Source organism: Cetorhinus maximus, chromosome 15 (assembly GCF_964194155.1).
Source record: "Cetorhinus maximus chromosome 15, sCetMax3.hap1.1, whole genome shotgun sequence".
NCBI lineage: Eukaryota > Metazoa > Chordata > Chondrichthyes > Lamniformes > Cetorhinidae > Cetorhinus > Cetorhinus maximus.
In genome coordinates this window covers 9793629-9817567 of record NC_135893.1, presented here as the reverse complement: position 1 = coordinate 9817567, position 23939 = coordinate 9793629, and the positions used below count along the sequence as shown (strand labels likewise).

The window sequence follows — 23939 nt, the reverse complement described above, 5'->3', positions numbered from 1 at the left end:
AAAAGACAGGAAAGTGGAGTTGAGGGTTATCAGATCAGCCATGATCTCATTGAATGGCGGAGCAGACTCGATGGGCCAAATGGCCTACTTCTGCTCCTATGTCTTGTGGTCTAAGAGGAAAAATTCTGGTTCAATACAATGCTTCACAATGCATTTGTCCTTTAATTTCACTGGAAAAACTGGCTACGCTAATCATGCAGAAAACCCTTTCTTTACCAAGCTCGCATCTGAACACATCCCCGACCCCCACCGCCCACCTCCCCGCAGCCCCCCCCCCGCCCCCCACCACACACACACACACATGCTCCACTTCATGTATCAAATGTAGCAAAAAAAAAAGAATTCAACATGACCCAAGGCTCCACCAATGATGAGGCAGAGAAAGTCAAGCCCAGTGACCACTCTCCCTCCAATGCAGCATTTGATTTGGAGGTCATAGGTCAGGCCTTACATCATCAGCTGGCCCTCATCATATGCGAATTCTGGTAATGCAGCAGGCATTTCAAACATGCAAGTCTTACCAAATCCCAGCCAATGGGCTCACTGAATGAAGCGCTATTAGATCACTGCTCAATTTCAGTAATTCTGCAGCAGTGGCCAGTTACTGGGCTTTTGTAAAGCAAAAGATATTGTTCAAAAGTGCATGAACCACCTTTAAAAACGTAGTGCATGTTTTGACTGAAGTCTTTATGCACTCCTTGCTCTCTATTCTCTTCCCATCATTTTCTCTGCTCTCCCCTGAAAGTACCAGATCAAACTACAGATTGGGACAGTTCCACGGTTACCAGAAGCTCCCAGTTACCTCACCTTAGTAGTCAATTCTCATGCGTGCACCTAGATAGCAAGCTATCAGAACTCAACCACGTCCTTCCCTGGTGTCTCTTCAAAGGGATAAGTATAACAATTCTCAAGCTCCAATTCACAAACGAGGATTTTTTTTAAAAAACTTGTTGTGGGCATCACTGGTTAGGCCAGCATTTATTGCCCATCCCTAATTGCCCTTGTTCAGAGGGCATTTAAGAGTTAACCATATTACTGTAGGTCTGAGTCACATGTAGACCAGATCAGGTAAGGATGACAGATTTCCTTACCTAAAGGACGTCACTAGACGTCATTATATTGCTCAGTGCTTGGCTCCCAGTTTCCAATCCTCCAGATTGTGAACTGTGAGAAATGCTATAAATGTGCAATGAAAGGCCAGGCAATGGAAACAGATTCCATTTTTACACACAAAGTCATTCAGATCAGAGAGAAAGAGAGACCTAGGTTGAACCAGAACAGATGGATTTTTACAACAATCATCAATGGTTTCATAGTCATCATCAGGCTTTTAGTTCCAATTCAAATTTCACCATCTGCCCTAGTGGGATTCAAACCAGAGTCCCCAGAGCATTACCCTGGGTCTCTGGGATATTAGCCCTGTGATAACACCACTGTGCCACCACCTCCACTTCGTTCAACCTGGGTCGCTCTTTCTCTCTGATCTGAATGACTTTGTGTGTAAAAATGGAATCCGTTTCCATTGCCTGGCCTTTCATTACCCATTTCTAGCACATTTATAGCATTTCTCACAGATAGTTCACAATCCGGAGGACTGAGCAATATAATGACGTCTAGTGATGCTGCTGTCTTCACATGCTGCAAAAAATGCACACCATTGAAATTTCTTGGCCACATTTATACACTTTAAACCCATGACTGCGTTATTATATCTCAAGTTGCGGATTTCAGTATTCCAATTTAGGACTCATCCATTAAAATGAGGCAGTAGCACTAAATCGACAGGTCCATGCATGTCAAAAGAGGCCAAATCAGTTAAGAAGAAATATTTGGCTGCCTGACTCAGTCCTTGCACAGGTTAAACAATCTGGCCCACCACAAGTCAGGCGATCAATCTGAAAGGCACAGGCCTTATTTATTCCCCTATCAATAGTCGTGACAAGGCAGGTAACTCAGCACAACCCATGGGCTTAAAAAAAAAATCTATTTTTGTGAGTATAAATAAGATGAGTTGTCTGGTGGTTATGAGGACTGAACTCCCAGGGCTTAGTGTTCACATAGGCTTAATGGCCACAGGTTAGGCACCCCTGGTTTAAGGATCTTGCATAGACAGGGGCAAAGCAAGCAAACTTTCCATCCAATTAGCTAAGGGATTTGCAGCAAATTCAACTAATCTACAGCATTGTTCTGCTGCAAGATTTGGAACGGAGCCCATTTCTAATGCCTATTCTTCAACAAGGCATGAAATAAGAAGCAGTGCACAGGATAGGAAGGGAGAAACGTGCTAACCAGCTCCACACACTATTACACTGGAGACCTGACGGTTAAGTAGGTAAATGCATTGCATGGTGCAGGACCGAGCCTCATAAAGCAAGAAGGTCCCAAATTCAACCTCCCCGCTTACACATGCTTGCAGTCACTGCTGGCTCTTTGTACCATTACTCTCGGTCTATTTCTCATCAGTGAAACAATTTGGGAGGTTTGTTACGTTTAAAGGATCCTCAATAAATGGAAGCCACTGTTAAGTTGGCTGATCTCAGAGAGAGAGAGAGAAAGAGAGATACAGACAGACAGGCAAACAGAGTGGCATTGAGGAGCTACAATCATTCAGCACCCCAAGAAACACCCATACCCCACATACAATAACACACCCGCCCACACTCCCACAGTTTAGTTTAACAACCTTTTTTTAAAAGCTGTATTTTCATCAAAGTTCTATAAAGGCTGACTGACCATAGAGTCATTATGGCACAGGGGACTATTCGGCCTGCTGAGTCCATGCCATCTCTCTGTAGAGCAATCCAGCCAGTCCCAATCCCTCATTCTATCCCTGTAACCCTACAAGTTTATTTCCTTCAAGTGCCCATGCAATTTCCTTTTGAAATCATTCATCGTTTCTGCTTCCACTACACCCCTGGGCAGTGAGTTCCGGGTCATTCCTGAGCAAAACAGTTTTTCTTCACATTTCCCCTGCATCTCTTGCTAAAAGCATTAAATCTGTGTCCCCCTAGACCTTGTAACTTCCACCTTAAACATGAAAAATAGATCCAGTTATAAAAAGGCCACCTCATGCTTTATATTGTGTTTCCTTCCCTATTACTCCACCCTCTGCTGTCAACAAAATTTAAACCACACTGTATTTTAAAATTGGTTGGTTTCACTTCTGTCAAAACACCTGACACATCCTCATTATTCCAAGTTAGTGGTTAACTCAATTTTCTCCAGCAGTTAATTAATTTTGCTACCTAAGGAAAACAAAACCACTGCCAGATACCCTGAAGGCTAATGGGGCAAATGCACCAAATGGCAAGGCTCGGTCTCTGGTCTGGGTAAAGCGGTCTCAACTGGGTGCAAGTGCAGTGCATGTCTGCAGGACAAAATTAAATCTGGGGAAGGGAGGGGAACCAAAAGGAAAACATGCATCTGTGTATCACCTTTCATGACCCCAAGATTCCCCCAGAACATTGTACAGCCAATGAAGCACCTGTGAGGTGCAGCCACCTTTGCCACAAGACAGACTAGAGCCATTTTCGTGTTATGAGACACCTCTGGTGTCTGATGCATCCATCTCGCCAAGCCAATTGCAACCCAAAAAAGATAAGCCTGCCAAATTTATTAAGACCAGCTGCCAGGAAGTGCCAGCCCAAAACAGATTTGTGATTAGGTTGCAGCCAACTGTGCAAGACCCATTGATTGGAAACTGCTACTAGCCTCACATAATCTCAAAAGAGGAGAGGGGAAAAAAAACACAAAGGGTTAACAGTTAAAAACGGTAACTTGGCTTTTCAGACATGTATTTTCAGAATTTTGCCAGAAGACAGCCCTAGTCGAAGTGCTGCACTGGAACATGCAACGACAGGCGTGAGTGAGGTGGGTTTGGGTTAGAATGGGATTTGCCTCTTCCCTCCTCACTCCTGGCCACACGGACAGTCCAGGCTCATGCATCAAGAATGGTCACTTGGTTGGGGTACCAGACTTGTGAAACCATGCTGTAGCAAAAGACCTGTGTCTCTGCAAGGGGGAAAGTTGCTGAAAGATTTGTAGGAGTTGAATGAGAAACGAAGATTCCTCCCAGCTCGCACTAGCAATCACACACCCTGCTCAAATCCATTAACGTTCGTGAACATCTCTGGCTCAGCTGCATCAAACCATCCACTTTTCAGTGAAAGAAAAGCTGGCACAGTCGAGGCTCATTATCAAGTGGCAAGATTCCAGGAGACAACAAACAAGCAGACCCTCATAAGCTCTACCCCAGCAAAGAGCCAATGCCTTAAGAGAAGGAGAGTGGAGAAATAGATGCAGAACTGCCCTGCGGAGCTAAAACTTCAAGAAGAAGAATATATAGATGGCTGCATATTTTATAAATACAGCATCTTTCTATAGATAACAATAAATGCTAGGGATTCCAATAGCTACATTGGCAATTAGGAACATATTAGGGAATTTGCACTGTCCATTTACTGAATGAAGATGATCACCTGCCATCTGATGAAACAAGGTAACAGGACAGCTTCCCCGAAAATAAATCCGTCCAGCTATGTAGCACTCTGACAAGCCAGCAAACAAACCGCTCACACCCATTCATAAGATTTCAGTGAAGCAGCATTGTCTGCATGGCTCACTGAACATCAGCACTGTCGCAAATCAGCAACCCCAGGCAGATAGAGATCAGGGAGACCTCTCCGGCGCATTCATCGACAGTAAAGTCTGCACCTACCTCCTCGTCAATCAGCCCATCTATCTACTCAAGGTGTTTTGAAAATCCAACTTGTTTGCATTACCTGGGGAGGTGGGGTACCTGAATATGCCCCCATTATTTGCATGACTAAAAACCAACCTATCCCAGCAGCAGAATTACACATCACATTTCTGTCCATTGCCCCAGAGTTAAAGGGCCTGGATGTAGAAGACGACTTGCTTTTATATAACGCTTTTCAATACCAACGGATGTCTCAAATTTTTTAACAGCCAGCGAAGCATTTCAAAGTGCAGTCACTGTAACTTGTATTGTCGGAAATTTAGCAATGTAAAATTTGGGGATTCGTGTTCCGTCAATCCAAACTTTAAATGTACATGCACATACTAAGGAATTTAAGTTTTTTTCCTCCAATAGCCAAGCTGAAGTCCGTTTGTTGTGTTGTTTGCCAAGTGAAGATATTAGCGCTAAATTTGCCTTTTTTCCCAGTTTGAACTTCCTGACTTGTCACAGGCAAGATTACTCCCCGATTCTCCAACTATCACATGGCAACACAAGCCAGCTATGTGATAATCACAGTATCTTTACAGTGCAGAAGGCAACCATTCAGCCCATTGAGTCTACACTGGCCCTTTGAAGGGGCATTCCACCTAGTCCCACTCCCCTGCCTTATCCCCGTAACCTTGCACATTCTCTCTTTTCAGGTAGCGATCTAATTCCCAATAATAGGTGTTGTTTGACAATTAATTTAATGACATGACTTTGCATTGACTGGAAGCTTAGAAAAGGAATGCCAGAACTAAAATAGGATTCATGCCAGGTGGCAAACACTACAAACAGAGATTAGCTTGTGTCTGCCATATCAGTGATCACTTTGATAATAGTTGGAACGTTTCTTCCAATTTTCCATCTCCGTCAAACCCGAGACCAGGGTTGCATAACAAAATCTGGGTCACTTAATAAGAAACACATCAAAAAGAAGTCCGTCAAGTGTGACGTGTTTGCAGATCATAATACGTATCCTGTGCTGGTTTTCCATTTTACACAGATAATCTTACTTCCTTGAAGTGCTTCACCTTCACTAATCTATGCTAGTATCGCGGGTCCCCATTAAGAGTTTGAAGAGTTAAATCCTAGGCCCAGGTTCTGATCAGTGCTTGGATGATCTCATTTGATGTTAATGGGATATTGGCAATGGCAAATTGAAGGCAGCTCAGATTTTTTTCCACAATGGGAGCACTAAGACTTTGCAGGAAAATTCCGTCCCCTTTCCCCTCCTTCCATAATGCAAAGTCACATGAAATGACGTAGCGACAGATTAGGGACTTAACCATTGCAAAAACTGAAGGACGTGTGCTGAGGGACAGTTTACCTGTTAATAACTGCTCTGATTCCCTTGTACACTATTTCATTCACTGAGTATAGAATGTAGCAGAGATTTTACCAGTTAGGGTGCAATAGAACTAAAAATGTTCCTGATTTTGGGGTGAGGGGAATGCAGAATTTGCTGCCCTCTTATCCTGAGGTTCACACAGATTTCCATCTCCAGTGAATTGCTATCTGCCATGGTAGAAATAGGGGGCTCACCTCCCTGGGCTATAGTGAGGGAGCCCACTCAATGTCCAGGAATCCCCGATGGGACATGTGGGACATCAGTGGGTGGAAGAGTTAGACTCACTTCGGCAGCCAGCCATCGCCTCCCTTCACAAAGGAAACTGCTACTTGGGTATCAGAGCTGGCCCCGAAGAGTCAAAACACTTTGTTCAGAACAGACAAATGAGAAAACATAAAGGAGACATCAGCATCATTAAACAGGGTGCAACAGAAAACTGCATCAGTTAAATCAATGCTTGCAATGACAGTAATGAGGGCTCCATTGCAAGCGCCAACTGGAGCACTCCTACTACTGCCCCAACCCTTCTTCTCAGGCTCCCTGCCTGAAGGCTGGTTCAACCCACAGTGCCAAGATCTCCGCCACAGGTAGGGCAAAGAGGCAGGCCCCAAATCCACCCCATCCACAACTGGGATCAAATGGTGCTATGGGATATGCTGTTGGCACCAATCTGATCCACTTCTGCCATCCACCCAACTAAGTCAACCAACCACCTCAAGGAGTCCAGGTTGCTGTGGCAACATACACTTTTACACACATGTTATAGTCGTTTGTCATGGATAATGATGTTAGAGGCTGGAACTTCTTTCCATCACATGGCTGACCAGGAACCTCTCCCACTCTTAGTGCCTGCCATTGTCATGTGTTGAAAGGATTTACAAGTTGATACTCAACCTATTTGGCCACATTATGATCACACCTTCCTTGACCATCAAGTCCTGGAGTGGGATTGGAACACAGGATTTTGACTCAGAGACAGGCATGCATCCACTGTGCCACAAACCTCATATCCTACGAGAGAGCAATTCATGCAACAGAGGTTGGTATTGCTACCACAAACCTTTCTGCTTCAGTACTAATGCAGGGAGTGCATTACCTCCCCACCGCCCAAAGATCAAACATATTTTGTCCATTGAACACCAAAGCCAGAGCTATAATTTACATATGATAAGGGAATAAGTTGGTGTGCAGGGTATTGGAGCTCAAGAACATCAATCATTAGAATGAAAATTTGCTTCTCAGCATATGAAACTGAGCATGTGTGCAATAATGCCCTCTGAACACAGTATCAAGCCCAAATTCTGCAAACGTTGGGTCAATTGTTAAGTCCTCAATGTACAGCACTGGTACGTGGAGGTGAAAATATTTGGAAGGTGCCTGCATAACTCTAAACCAAAAAGTGTCAGCTTGGTTCAGTTAGGGATGTTCTTGTCTGAGAGTCAGAAGGTTGTGACTCCTAAGCCCTACTCAAGCCCATAATTGTGGCCAACCGTGGACTGCTTTGATTGTCAAGGTGCCATCAAACCAAGTCTGTGCCTTCCTTTTCTCCTGGACATCAAAGATCCCATGGCACCATTCAAGTAGCAGGGATGTGACTTGGCCAATATTTCTCTCTCAACCAGTAACTCCTCATTCATCTCATTTCTTATCTTAGGACCTGAACATGCACAAATTAGCTGCAGCATTTGCTTCCCTAACAGTACATTTTGGAGTATTTCATTGGCTATGAAGTGCTAAGGGGTGTCCCAAGGGCACCTGGTGCTAGGTAAACACAGGTTCTTCCTTTCATCCACCCTATTTCATGTTACCTCCAAGCAAATTACCCAATAAATCTAATTGAAAAGCAGTTTACAAGCCAAAGGCACTCATAATATGACCTCTCCACGCTTGGGTCAAGGCAAGGAGGAAAATGGACCAATATTGCAAATGGCATGACTTTGTAAACTAAGATCACTATGGGGCAGGGGCCGGGGGGTGGTGGTCGTAAAAAGTGTTATCAATTGCAACACTACTGAAGAACAATGCACTGTAATTCTCAACCATAGTCTAATGAGGGACACACAGCCAAGAGAGAATACAAGTACTGGTCAAAACGTTCAATGCTGTAACTGAAGCTTCCCATTGAAAACCATTTTCCTACAGAGGTACTTTGATAAATTAGTAAGCAAGGTAACCACTCAGTCACTGTGGTATTGTGTCATAGAGTCTGGTTGGTGTGAGGTACAACCCCAATGAGCCTTGGCTCAGTGGTAGCACTCTCGCCTCTGAGTCTAGAAGTTCGTGGGTTTAAATCGCACTGGTGCAGCACTGAGGGAGTGCTGCACTGTTTGTGGAGCCGGCTTTCAGATGAAACACTGGGCTGGATTTACAAAGGGCTGTGTGGTCGGGATCCAGTGTGGTGGGAATTCAAAAATCACCGTCCCAGAGGTCAGCTTGGGATTCAGACAGTTTTCAATTTTCAAAGGGACAGTAGGAAACAGGGTTGCTAAGGAGCTTGTTAAGGGGCTTGTCCAATGGCCACAGCAATTTTCAATGGTTTCTTGGGCGAGCTCAAAGTTAGCAGGTTTGCTACGGGGCCCCGAGCAAGTTTCTTTGTAGTTGACGTTTACTCAAATGCATGGGGCCAACTATAGCCGGAATGGATGTTGCTCCTAACCTTGTTTTCCTTGACCGCTTTTCATCTCGTTGGACTTCCTGGCCATCTGATGAGCTACCTCCTGTCATTGGCAAGGCAGCAGCAACCCTCATCATGGCTGCCACCTGTCTCTGCTGCGGACACCAGGAAGGCTACTCCAGTCTCCTGGAGGCACTTGGTGCCAATAATTGGGCACCGCACCCATCTCCTGCCCAATTAGGCCATTTAGATTTAATAATCATGTTATGAGAGCGACATAGCTGAGGCGGAGCACCGGAACCCAGCCCGTTAAATCAAAGCCCTATCTGCCATCTCGGATGTAAATGATCCCATGGCACTATTTCAAAGAGGAGCAGGGGAGCTCTCCCTGGTGTCCTGGCCAAAGTCTATCCTCAATTAGCATCACCAAAACAGATCGTCACCAAACAGGCAGGCAGTTCCCTGATTCGACAGTTCATGCAGTAGACAGAACCTACACCAGTGCAGTGCTTCTTCAGTACTGCCCTAAATTAGCTTCAACACCCTTGGGCAGAGGAGATGAGATCAAGGAACAAGAAGAAAAATCTAACAAACATGGTTCTCATTCATGTTTGTACCCCAGTGGCTCTTGCAGAAAAGCAAGCAACCTCCAAGCATAGATTTGGCAAGGACAGAATCAATGATGCCCTCACAGGTCATACATACACACGGACATATGAATTAGGAGCAGGAGTAGGCCACTTGGCCCCTCTAGCCTGCTTCGCCATTCAATAAGATCATGGCTGATCTGATTGTAACCTCAATCCCACATTCCCACCTACCCCTGATAACCTTTCAGCACCCCCCCTTGCTTATCAAGAATCTATCTACTTCTGCCTTAAAAGTATTCAAGGTTTCTGCTTTCGCCATCTTTTGAGGAAGAGAGTTCCAAAGATTCACTACCCTCAGAGAAAAACTTTCTTCTCATCTCTGCCTTAAATGGACAACCCCTTAATAGCATCAAACATCCCAGCAATGTTCACAGTCTTAGCAGCATAATCCGATCCTCTTCACTAGGTTATTCCTTTAACTTTCCCTCACTTACTTTACAGAAAACATCAGGGTTCCTTCAATTTTCTTTTATAAAAGAGATATGAATTTGTCATAAACCAAATCTTATGATGACAGGGAAAGGTTTGTTTCCTATAACGCTGACTAGTTTGGGACATGGACAATTACAGCTTGGAGTCTGAGCTGAAAATTAAATTGCAGCTTTTAAAAAATATATATATATATAAACACCATGATGATCAGTTTCAATCCTAAATGCACTTCTTCTCACTTTCCCAGTTAATTGCAGTAATCTCCAGGAAATCAGCTCTGATGCCAATGTTACAGAAAATAACTTTAGCTGCTTTGATCAGTCCACCTGTGATTCAAAGGATCCCTTTGATCACTGCGAGTGACGGTGGCATAGTGGCAATGTTACTGAACTACTCACCCAGGGGCCCAGGCTGTGGACATGGGCTCAAATCCCACTACAGCAGTTGGTGGAATTTAAATTCAGTTAACAAAAATCTGGAATTTAAAGCTAGTCCATGGACCTTGCAAAAACCCATTTGGTTCACTAATGCCCTTTACGGAAGGAAATCTACCATCCTTATCTGGTCTGGCCCACATGTGACTCCAGACCCACAGCAATGTAGTTGACTGTTAACTGCCCTCTGAAATGGCCTACCAAGCCACTCAGTTCAAGAGTGCTAGTGACACCCACATCCCACGAAAGAATAATGTAAAAGAATATTCTATTCACTAGTCTTGTCGCAACCAGAACTTTTCATGTGCTGTTCTAACCAAGAGTAGGCACTTTTAGGGCAATCATATCTCCACTTCAAGATTCATTTGTGTCTTTATTTCTTTTCCCTCCCTCTCCATCCAAGTTTCCTTTCCTTTTTCACCTCCCTGTAACTCTACTATATCTCTGCAGGGACCCCTCTCAGTTCCCACCCGAAACAGCCGTTGTGTGTGTGTGAACCTAGACACAGAGTGCCAGAAGGCACTACAAATGGAGGAACGATAGATGGTTCAGTTCGGGCCAGACTTCCACGTGGGTAAAATTTACACACAAACATATGAATTAGGAGCAGGAGGAGGCCACTCAGCCCCTCGAGCCTGCTCTGCCATTCAATAAGATCATGGCTGATCTGAGCATAGCCTCGACCCCACATTCCTGCCTACCCCCGATAACCTTTCGCCCCCTTGTTAATCAAAAATCTATCTAGCTCTGCCTTAAAAATATTCAAAGACTCTGCTTCCACCGCCTTTTGAGGAAGAGAGTTCCAAAGACTCATAACCCTCAGAAAGAATTTCTCCTCGTCTTTGTCTTAGATGAGTGACCCCTTATTTTTTAAACAGCGAGGATCAACGGATAGCAATCAGCAATAAGAACACCAACAGATATCCCTTTTCCCTATCCAAAGCACTAAGGCCAATTATCACAGGTGTCTGCTTAGCTCAGTTGGTAGCACTCTTGCCTTCAAGTCATCTTCAAATTCCACACAAGGGATTGGACGCATAATATGCGGGGACAATTCTTCAGTACTGAGGGAGTGCTGCATTGTCAGAGGAATCATCCTTTGGATAAAACATTAAAGCACATTCTCTTCCTCCTGTTCAGGTGAAAGGTCCCACAATAATATCTGAAGTTGTTCTGGCTAACATTCCCCTCTCAAATGCCACCAAAACTTGGATTAACTGAATGTTTATCTTATTCCTGTGAGTGGGACCTTGCTGTGTGCAAACTGGCTACAGTATTTAACTCCATAACAAGATGGTGACCTCGCTTCATATGTAATTTAGATAGAACCTTATTGTATCTGTTGAGATGTTTAAAGCACTTCACATGCAGGAGTAGGAACATGATGTTTCCACAACCTCTAGGATACAGGGGAGAAATAGAAATTCTCCTGCGTTTGATTCCTAGCCAGTTTTGGGAGAAGGTTGCTGTGGGAATGGAAGATGAACACATGCTCAGGCTCAGTTGCGATGTCCTCTACATTGGAGCTACTTGCCAGAATTCAGCATTAAACCTTCCGATTAGCATCACTTTTGACATCAGTGGTAACCCGTTTACTTTCAATGGAAGGGATATCTCACATGAAGGGTGGGTACTTATGTCAGGAGGCAACCTGTGTACCAGTAACTCAGGAGAGAAGTGGTGGGGTTGGGGAACAATTGGGAGAAAAGGAAATAAAGCAATGCAAACTAATTACAAATACATGAACAAGTCCAAACCTTCCACGCAGTTCTCCACTTCCTCCAGGTTTCGAAGGGTAATCCTCATGAGGCTGGAGCTGAGCAATAGCTCGTTCTTGTGAGCCGGCCACATGGACTTGGGTGCCACATTGACGAAGAAAATCCGAGTGTCACCCGTGGAAACTTGGTTGTCACAGATTAAGGGATCACCGAAGCCACAGATCATCACCTTATTCCCACCATCCAGGAGGATCTCATTCTCCACGGTCTCTCTGCCTTTCAGGTACCTCCAGACACGCACCTTCAACACACAACAGAACACAAATTAACACGGAGCACTCAGTGACAGAGTCAGACTTTCACATAAATGATTCAAGTAGGGGCCCACAAGGAGCCATGGCTAAGTTGGCAGTACTCTCACCTTGGAGTAAGATGGATGTAGATTTAAGTCCCACTTTAAAGGCCTGAGCACAAAATCTAGCCTGACACTGTCAGTTCAGTACTGAGGAAGTGCTACACTGTCAGGGGTTCTGTCTTTCGCACGAGATACTAAACCAAGACCCCGTCTGCCCTCTCAAGTGGATGTACAAGGTTCCATGGCAGTGTTTGTAGAAGTGCAGGGGTTAGCTCTCAACTAACACCAGTAAAACGGATGGTCGTTATGACATTGCTGTTTGTGGGAGCTTGCTGTGTGCAAATTGGCTGCCACGTTTCCTACGTTACAACAGTAAAGATGCTTCAAAAGTGCTTTCTGTTCTGAAGAACAGTCATATTCAACTCGAAATGTTAACTCAGTTTCTCTCTCCGCAGATGCTGCCAGAACTGCTGAGTATTTCCAGCATTTTCTGTTTGTATTTCAGATTTCCAGCATCTGCAGTATTTTATTTTTATTCAAAAGTACTTGATTGGCTGTAAAGCTTTTTGGGACATTCTGATGTCACGAAAGGTGCAAAATAAATACAAGTCCTTATTTTCCTTTAACCTCTATGTTAAGGCTGCAATATTTGAATGGCAGTGGACTGTTGTTAAATTCCTTGCTCCCCATACAGAAATTTGATTTTATTATCTGTTCCATAAGCAGGACTAACATCTCATCTCTTCCTTTGATGGTGGACCTTGAGAATGCATATTTCCCTTCTGTCCCTGGTCGCTTCATTCTTACCGATGCTGTGACACTCTGTCTATAGTTTCAACTAATTTTTTTGCTTCTTGGAGGGTACTTAGTCAGTCACTGTATAGGAATGTGCTTGACTAAATATTCGCCTTATATTGCTTTACAGCCAATGTCCCCCTGCACCTCAGTTGGTATAATTTCCACCCTAGCTTTTATCATCTTAAACACTTCAACCAGAGATATTCAATCTTGTCTGATATCACTACTGCCACTTACATTCATTCACACAGTTACTGCAATAAAGGACCGCTGGCTTATCATTTGCACTCATGGCTTTGACAGACATCCTACAAAAGGAAAATGGAACAGAAAATGCTGGAAATACTCAGCAAATCTGGCAGCATCAGTGGAGAGAGAAACAGAGTTAATGTTTCAAGTCAATGAACATTTATCCGAAGCTGTTTCTCGCTCCGTAGATACTGCCAGACCTGCTGAGTGCTCCCCGAGTTTTCTATTTTATTTCAGGTTTCCAGCGTTCGCGGTATTTTGCTTTTGGTCCTACCGTAAGTCATCTTTCCTGTGCAGATGGTTAGCGGAATGCCTGGGGCTCACAGTGCTCTTTCTGCTTCTCCCAATCTTTTCAGTAAATGCACTAGCCAGCTTGTTAGCTGAGCCACACAGGCCAAGCAGGTCACCCGCTTAACCAGAGTTAGCTGATCTCGGTCAGGGCTAGGGTTACTATTGTCACCATTCGTCTTTCCAAGTTAGGGAACAAAGCAATAAGGAACTTCTGAACCCCAACACCCAATGGGCATGGTTGAAAAGGACTTGTATACAAACATTAGGATTACACTTGGCTTTAGCGGCCCTAGACCACAGTCAGGTTTACTGCCCGAGACGGTAGATTTTCCACTTTAGGGCTGTGGCGCAAGAACTCGGTGGGACCTGAACACTCGTCACAAACTACATAAAATGTTCACTCGATTGATTCCTGGGATGAGGGGGTTATCTTACGAGGCGAGGTCGGACAGGCTGTGCATGTACCTATTGGGCTTTAGAAGGATGAGAGGTGATCTTATTGAAACACAAGATCCTGAGGTGGCTCGACAGAATGGATGCTCCCCTTGTGGGAGAGACCAGAACTAGGGGACACAGTTCAAAAATAAGGGAGATGAAGGAGATGGAGATGAGGTGAATTTTTTTTTCTCTCAGAGGGCCGTGAGTCTGTGGAATACTCTTTCCCCACTGAGCGGTAGAGGCTGGGTTATTGAGTATTTTCAGCGTAGAGGTAGATAGTTTCCTGACTAATGAGGGAGTCCAAGGTTATCGGGTGTAGGCAGGAAAGTGGTGTTGAGGCCACTATCAGATCAGCCACGATCTTATTGAATGATAGAGGAGGCTCAAGGGGCCGAATGGCCTACCCCTGCTCCTAATTCATATGTTCATAGAATTTTCCATCCATTAACATTTAAGGGAGGAAAGAAAAGGACTGTGTATTCAAGTTAGCACTACTTATAGGCCAACAAGGTCTTACACCCAAAACCCCTCAAGAGGAAGATCCACCTAGCAATTTCTAGGCCAACAGAGAATACTCATTTTGGTGTCGACTGGAAGATTGTCAGTCCCATACTCACAAGTCAGTGCCTTCAGGTGTGCAAGAGGAACCAATGTTGCTTTAGTCCCAAATTCAATTTAGGCCATGTCAACACCCTCCCTCCACACCTCACCACCGTGCCCCCGACCACCAGCTCCCCAAGCCCCTTCCCTTCCTAATCTTCTGGTTTCACGTTAGGCAATGAATCACACATGAAAGTAATTCATCCAACTGGCAGTGCAATACTAGTGGGTCTGTATAACATCACACAATTGTTTAAGTGGTGGAGACGCAAACAGAACAGGAAACCAGAGTGTGTGAGAGACACTAAGCAGAGCGAGGTGTTTGATCCAAGCACAACGCCTCTGGCAAATTGGCAGAGACACTTTAAAAGAAAGACAAACTTTTATATTAGCACCTTTCATGTCCTCAGGATATCCCAGAGTGCTTCACTACCAATTAATTAATTTGGAAGTGTACTTGCTATTTTGTAAGCAAGTACGACAGCCAATTTGGCAACAGCAAGGTTCCAAATTCAGCAAATGGGATAAGTGATGATTTAAATCAGTTTTGCTGGTGTCTGCCAGGATGCTGGAAGAACTCCTTGCCCATCTTCAAATAGTGCCACGGGATCCTTAACTTCCACCTGAGGAGGCAGACAGAGACTCACATGCAAACTCAAAGACAGCAGCTGCAACAATGCACGATCCCTCAGCACTTCACTGGAGCTCCCAGACAAAGCGGCACAGTGCCAAAGTGTGGCTCGTACCCACAACCCTCCGACTTTGAGAGAAAGGGCTTCCAACTGGAGCAAATTGACACTTCAGTCCCAGGTCCGGATGGCAAAGCCAAAGGACAGAGTCACCTATTTATAGTCAATGTGAGCAGAATCTGCAGCTCTAGGTGTGGTTCCACCCATTCTCTGGACAGTTATAATTTAGCGCAAATGACAATTTGCATTTATATAGCGCCTTTAACGTAATAAAACATCACAAGGCACTTCGCAAGAGCGTTCTTAAAACAGAATTTAACGCTGAGCCACAGAAGGGGACATTAGGGCAGGTGACCAGAAACTTAGTCAAAGAGTTCAGATTTAAGAGTGGTGTCAAGGCAGAGCGATGCAGGGAAGGAATTGCAGGGATTAGAGGCTCAGTAGATGAAGGCACGGCCGCCAATGGTGCAGGCAATGAAAACTGGGAATGCACAAGAGGCCAGGATTGGAGGAACCCTTGAAGGTTTGGGGGTGGGGGTGGGGGGGGGAGGCTGGAGGATGTTAGAGAGGAGCAAGGCCATGGAGGGATTTGAACACGAATGAGAATTTTAAAACCAACACGTTGTGAACCAGTAGACAATTTAGGTCAGCAAACGCACACTCATGGGAATGGTAGCAAGACAACGCATTAACAACAACTTGCATTTAGATAGCAACTTATAACACAATACACCACTTCAAGGCAACAGCATTATTAAACAATATTAGGCATGGAGCCAGATAATAGCGCAAATTTCAGCCTCCAGATTGTCGGAGGCCAGACATATGACCAGAGATGTGCGTCGAGACCCTGCGGAAGCCTTGACATGTTGGCCTATGTGGCAATTACCAGGGAAGTTTCAACTTCCGATGGGAAATTCCTCTTCTCTCCCAGTTACAGTCGGAGACTTGGGACAGTTCCAATTTACCTACCTGAATTGTTACCCAGGAAATGTTGGGCAACTTAAAACCTAGTCTAACTACAGGGTAACTACATAAGGGACCTCCCTAGTCACTCTCGCTGCCCCCCTCCCACTCACCCCCCCCCCACCCCCGACACCCAACCACCTCAGCCCCAACTGAAACCCCACCCACCCACGCTACCCACTTACCTTACTATCCTACCCATTCACTCATTCATCACTCACCGATTCACCCATCCAGTTTCATTCAAACCACACCTTTAAACTTCCCATACGGCACCTAGTGCTGTATAAGGGAGACTTGTCCTGTCTTCCTCCTAACTCTACTCTGCTGCGACAGGGCTCTTGGAGGCCCGCTGCACTCCGAATTTATGGCAAAGACAGGCAAGACCCAGCATGGAATGAGGGAGAAATTTCAAGTGGAGCAGCAATCCACCAATGATTGTCACTCCTCAGGACATCCAGGCCAGTGTTGTTGGACCAGATGACCAACAGCCTGCTCAAAAAGAGGCAGATTTTAAGGAATATCTTAAAGGAAGAACGAGAGGTGGGGGGGGGGAAGGGGGGTGGGGGAGGTGTGTGTGTGTGTGTGTGTGGAGAGGGTTAGAGAGGGAATTCCAGAGCTTAGGGCCTTGGCAGCTGAAGGCTTGGCCGCCAACGGTGAAGCGATTAAAATTGGGGCAGCTCAAGAGGCCAGAATTGCATAAGCACAAATATTTCAGAGGGTCGTGGGGTTCGAGGAGATTACAGATATAGGGAGAGGTGAGGCCATGGAGGGATTTGAAAACAAGGATGAGCGAGAATTTTAAAACCCAGGCATTATTTAACTGGGAGCCAGTGTATGTCAGCAAACACTAGGAGTGATGGGCGAATGGGATTTGCTGCTAGTTAGGACACAGGCAGCAGAATTTTAAATGACCCCAAGCCTGTGGAGTGTAGAACCAGGGAGGCCGAGCAAGAATGCGTCGGAACCGTCAAGTCCAAAGATAACAAAAGCATGGATGAGGGTTTCCGCAGCAGATAAGCTGAGGCAAAGGCGGAGTTGGGGGATGTTACAGACGTGGAAATAGGCAGCCTTAGTGATGGCACAGGTATGTGGTCAGAAGCGCATCTGAGAGTCAAATACACCAAGGTTGCAAACAGCCTTAAGCAGTTGCCAGGGAGAGGGATGGAGTCGGTGGCAAAGAAACAGGAGTTTGTGACAGAGACCGAAGACTGTCTTTCCAATATTTAGTTAATTAAATGTCTCTGGTAGGTGTCTTAGTGCTGCCGCATTATACCATTCCCATTGAAGATTGCCCTGACTCCAGTGGCAATGCTGACATTTGACTGAGGTGGTCCAAGGTTTCTGGTGGCAGGAAGTAATGCTTCACACCCCACAGCCTGCACACGTGCTGTTGGTGGTAACGAGAAGAAAGAGACCGATAGCCTGTTTGTACTGCCAAACCTCTTGCTGTGCAACCCGAGCTGGGCCTCTCGACTCCAAGTTCATCCCAGTTATTCAGAACTGGAAGTAGGGACTCGCTGCGATGCAAAAGTCACTCCGGCAGAAGTGCTGACAGCCTATTCGACCATGGAAGGCATCGTGCGCCAATCCTAATCCCACCCCCGCACACATTTTCAGCGGAGGTCACTGCGCTATTACGATCGGGGGGGTAGATTCTGAGGGAGGGCCCCTGCCCGAAATATCTCAATTGTGCTCTGCCCGGGTGCTGCCTCACTTGCTGAGCACTTTCTTTTTTTTTTGGTTGAGGAGGTGGGAACCCCAGATTCCTCTCCCCTTTCCAGGTCCAGGTTTACAAGGCCTGCTGTTGCGGCCCAGGGTCACTGCCATCTAAACTCAGCCAGCATCACCAATGGCGAGTCGAACCGGGGAGGGCGGGGTGGGGTGGGAAACCCTCCTCAGATTGGTACCACTCCAGTTGCACATCACCTTGACCACCCATGTTGTCAGAATCGCACAGGAGTTGGCTCCTTAAGGTTCGATATAAACCAAACCTTCCATCGGGCCTTGGTTTTGTTTCAAAGCTGGTTTTATCCTGGCTGCACTGTGTACTGCCAGAAAGTTTTGTCTCCCCCCACCGCAGCCACAGCCTCCCCAAAGTGTTGCCGATGCCACAGAATCCTTGCTGTTGCCATGGCTACAGCTAATGCGTACTACTGATGAGGGCAAGTGCGCAGCTACTGATGGGAGAAAAAAAGAATCCTCATGTCAGCTGCGGGAAATCAGCTCGAGTTGTGTCAGCTCCCTAAATTCCAGATTTAATGCAGGTGAGAGCCAATTATCACAGGCAGTAAAAGGCCACATACGTTGTTTAACTAGTCAGCAAGCCATCGCTCGCAGGTACAACATCAACTCTCCGTTCTGAGCAGCTCGTTTCACCTTAGTAACCCACAGTGGGGACAAAAGACACAGCCAAGCTTTCATTTCAATAATAGAACAGCATTAATTTATTTTTAATGTGCTTGTTTCTAAAATGAGGCTACTGCGACGTTAAGAATTTGGCAATGATTAATAACCGTAGAAGCTACAACGTAGAACAAGCTCTTTTGGCCCATCGTGGCTCTGCTAGCTCATCTTTTCCTCCAATCCCATCTGCCTGCCGTTCCCCCACATCTGATTCTGTCTGTCATTTTCAAATACTCATCCCATTCCCTTTGAAATGCTTAAAAAAAAAGCAAAACATTGCAGATGTTGGAAACCTGAAGTTTAAGAAAAAGGAGAGAATATGCTGGAAATACTCAGCAGGTCCAGCAGCATCAGTCGCGAGGAGGTCAGGGTTAACTGTGCCAGTGGGTGGGTTTTGAAGGAGTTAAACTCTTACCCAACAATTCAGGTCATTGGCCTTTCATCAGAACCCGTTAACTCTTTTTTTGTCTCTCTATAGATGCTGCCAGACCTGCTGAGCATTTCCTCTTTCAAATATGATTTAGTTTCTGTCTCAACAGCCACTTGCCTTAAAATATTTCAAGTCCCGATAACGTTCTCTACACAGTTCTTTTAAATGGTTTCACTACAGCTTTTCTCTCCTATTCACTTCTCTCCCAAATCATCGACACACACTGCGGTACATCTGCACAGACCACGGACAGCAGGGTGGAATCACAGTTGACGCCCTTCACGTTTCAGCCCGACGCGAATATCCCTGGAGCGCAAAATACTGCGGACGCTGGAAATCGGAAATAGAAACAGAAAATACTGGAAACTCTCAGCAGGTCAGGCAGCACCTGTGAAGAGGGAAACAGTGTTAACGTTTCAGGTTGATAGCTTCTTCATCAGAGCTGGAAAAAGTGCAAAATGTGATAGGTTTTGAGCAACGGGCGGATGGGACAAAGACAAAAGGAAGATCATAGGAGACTAAGACAGAATGACAGAAGTCACCGGACTGGTAATCCAAAGGCTCGGGCTAATACTCTGGGGACATGAGTTCAAATCTCACCATAGCAGCTGGTGGAATTTAAATTCACTTCATAAACCTGCAATTGAAAGCTAGTCTCAGTAATGATGACCATGAAACTATCGTTGATTGTCATAAAAAACTTTCCTGGTTCACTAATGTCCTTTAGGGAAGGAAATCTGCCGTCCATGCCTGGTCTGACCTACATGTGACTCCAGGCCCACAACAATGTGGTTGACTCTTAGCTGCCCTCTGAAATGGCCTAGCAAGCCGCTCAGTTCAAGAGCAATTAGGGACAGGCAACAAATGCCAGCCCTGCCAGCGATGCCCACATGAAAGGATTAAAAAAAAAAGGGATAGTCTTACATGGCCAAAGGGAATGGTGATGGGGCATTTCTAACCTGTCCCAGCTCTGATCAAATGTTATCGGCCTGAAATGTAAGCTCTGTTTCCCTCTCCACAGATGCTGCTTGACCTGCTGAGTAATTCCAGCATTTCCTGTTGTTAATGAAATCCTCAGTATTTACTTGACAACGAGGCATCAGCAAGGAAACATCATCTTGTCCTTATCCAACATCCAATAAACACTTTTGAGCAAGGGCACTGGATAGTGGTCAAAGAATAAAAGCATTGACTGATATTGTTACAACCCAGACCTGCTGTAAGGTTGTTCACTATCACGTTTAGAGGTCTGGAGGCTTGTATCGTTAAACATAAGCCGGTTACTGATAACCCATAACTATATATATATATACATATCCCATGTACTGCCCTGCATGGGTGCTATCCCCATGTTGGCTCCTTCCAGGCTCCACCCCACACAGTCCACAATCAGTTGACTCTCTACATCAGCCCATGGGCAATACTGGTCTCCAGTCCCACCAAAACCCTTGCTCTGCCGAACCCCCTTATGCTAAAAGGGGCCATCGAAATACAAGTCCCTCTCTTTCCAGGGAATAAACATGGGTCTTTTCAGCTTCTCAGAGCCAGCTGGAGATCCAACCAATTTTCTTTCAGGAGAAGCTTCTAGGAGCATCTGTACATTGGTTCCACACGCCCGTCCCTGAGTTTGCAGTGTCGGGCAATAAATGAAAGACTTGCGTTCACTTAGGTCCTTTTACAATCGTAGGGCATCCCAAAAGCACTTTAGACCCAGTGAAGTGCTTTTTGAAGTGGAGTCACTGTTGTAATGTAGCAAATGCTGGAATTAATTATGCATAGCAAGCTCCCACAAAGAGCAATGGGGTAAATAACAGATAACCTGTTGGTTAAGGGATAAGTGTTGGCCGGGACACTGGGCAGTATTTTGATGCTTATCTTTAAATAGCACCATGGGATCGTTCACATCCACCTGGGAAGGCAGACGGGGCCACAACTTAATGTCTCATCCAAAAGGTCGCACCTCTGATAATGCAGCACTCCCTCAGTACTACACTCAAGTATCAGCCCAGATTATGTGCTCAAGTCTCTGGAGTGAGACACGAACTCAAGATCCCCTCATCACTCTGCTTCCATGTTCAAGAGTCGGAAATGAATCTTCATACTAAGTTCCCCGCTTAGTATGACCAAGCATACACCATGACTGATTATAGCCACCAACCCCACCCTTGTTGATGGGCCCAGTAGGTAAATACATTGCTCAGCATGGTTCTGAGCTATCCTTAACTCATTTCCACCAAGGCAGTATTAGAATGCTGCAATTGAACTCAGTTCCCTGTGCTAAGAAGGAAAGATTAAAGCCATTGAGGATTCCTGTCCCTGATCACTATCCAATGGATCCTACCTCAAACGTGTGGGAACACTTGGAGAGGGAAAGGTCAGGTTCTACTGTGTTGGTTCCATCATGTTCAAATAGTGAAGATCCAGGATCACCCAAAAAGAGAAACTGGTAAAGCCCTGGAAGTCACTACTTCCAAAGGAACTGGTAAGCTGTTAACACTCACTGCCTCCAAGTTCACACATAGAGTAATAGAGGTCAACAGCACAAAAAAAGGCCCTTCGGCCCATCGAGTCTGCGCCGGTCAAACAAGTACCTAACTATTCTAATCCCATTTTCCAGCACTGGGCCCATAGCCTTGTATGTCATGGCATCGTAAGTGCACATCTAAATACTTCTTAAATGTTATGAGGGTTTCTGCCTCTACCACCCTTTCTGGCAGTGAGTTCCAGATTCCCACCATCCTCTGGGTGAAAAAATTCTTCCTCACATCCCCTCTAAACCTCCTTCCCCTTACCTTAAATCTATGCCCCCTGGTTATTGATCCCTCCACCAAGGGGAAAAGTTCCTTCCTGTCTACCCTATCTATGCCCCTCATAATTTTATACACCTCAATCATATCCCCCCTCAATCTCCTCTGCTCCAGGGAAAATAACCCCAGTCTATCCAATCTCTCCTCATAACTAAAACTCTCCAGCCCAGGCAACATCCTGGTAAATCTCCTCTTCACACTCTCTAGGGCAATCACATCCTTCCTATAATGCGGATTCCAGAACTGCACGCAATACTCTAGCTGTGGCCTAACCAGCCTTTTATACAGTTCCAGCATAATCTCCCTGCTCTTATATTCTATGCCTCAGCTAATAAAGGCAAGTATCCCATATGCCTTCTTAACCACCTTATCTACCTGTCCCACTACCTTAAGGGATTGGTGGACATGCACACCAAGGTCCCTCTGATTCTCAGTACTTCCCAGGGTCCTACCATTCATCGTGTATTCCCGTGCCTTGTTTGTCCTGCCCAAGTGTATCACCTCACACTTATCCGGATTAAATTCCATTTGCCACTGATCAGCCCATCTGACCAGCCCGTCTATATCCTCCTGTAACCTAAGGCTATCCTCCTCACTATTTACCACCCCACCAATTTTCGTGTCATCCGCGAACTTACTGATCAACCCTCCTACGTTCAAGTCTATATCGTTTATATATACCACAAACAGCAAGGGACCCAACACTGATCCCTGTGGAACCCCACTGATCACAGGCATCCAGTCAGAAAAACACCCCTCGACCATCACCCTCTGCTTCCTGCCACTCAGCCAATTCTGGATCCAATTTGCCAAATTGCCTTGGATCCCATAATCAATGGCCACTTAGAAAAGGCATCAGAAAGTCATCTACCTCTCCTGGAACCCTACCACTGTCTGAGTTAACACCCTCAGGGTAGATGGGGAGAAAAAGGCTTGTCGTAATCAGCCGTATAATTTAATGGCATTGTTACATTCTGCACTCGTGGGGCCCTTTTCTTTATAGAACATTAAACCAACTCCCATCTGAAACCACCTGCCCTCTTAAACCCTCACTGAACTGCTCAGATGGTTGTGAAAGATCAAGTACAGTATTTAAAGCAAAGGAAGTTCTCTCCTGATCTCCTGGTCAACATTCCTCCCTCAAGTAACCATCTTCAGCTGCTTTATCAATGACCTTCCTTCCATCGCAAGGTCAGAAGTGGGGATGTTCACTGATGATTGAACAATGTTCAGCACCATTCGCAACTTCTCAGATACTGAAGCAGTCTGTGTTCAAATACAGCAAGACCTGGACAATATCCAGACTTGGGCTGACAAGTGGCAAGTAACATTCGCACCACACAAGTGCCAGGCAATGACCATCTCCAACAAGAGAGAACCTAACCATCACCCCTTGATATTCAATGGCATTACCATCACCGAATCCTCCACTATCAACGTCTTGGGGGTTACCATTGACCAGAAACTGAACTGGACTAGCCATATAAATACGGTGGTTATAAGAGCAGGCCAGAGACTAGGAATCCTGTGGTGAGTACCTCACTTCCTGACTCCCCAAAGCCTGTCCACAATCTACAGGGCACAAGTCAGGAATGTGATGGAATACTCCCCACTTGCCTGGATGAGTGCAGCTCCAACAACACTCAAGAAGCTTGACACCGTCCAGGACAAAGCAGCCCCATGATTGGCATCCCTTCCACAAACATTCACTCCCTCCACTACCAATACACAGTGGTAGTAATGTGTACCATCTACAAGATGCATTGCAGCAACTCACCAAGGCTCCTTAGGCAGCACCTTCCAAACCCACGACCACTATCATCTAGAGGGACAAGGGCAGCAGACACATGGGAACACCACCACCTGGAAATTCCCCTCCAATTGGCTCACCATCCTGACTTGGAAATATACTGCCATTCCTTCACTGTCACTGGGTCTAAATCCTGGAACTCCCTCCCTAACGGCACTGTGGG

The 23939-nt window shown here is 45.5% G+C and overlaps 1 protein-coding gene across 1 annotated transcript in view; it reads right to left on the bottom strand.

Moving 5' to 3' along the window:
• Positions 1 to 23939, bottom strand: part of agrn (agrin) — a 474755-nt gene that overhangs the window by 444741 nt on the left and 6075 nt on the right. The window contains exon 2 of the mRNA XM_078557865.1: positions 11977 to 12238. Within this exon, the coding sequence (XP_078413991.1) occupies positions 11977 to 12238 (262 nt within the window). The remainder of the gene's footprint in view (positions 1 to 11976; positions 12239 to 23939) is intronic.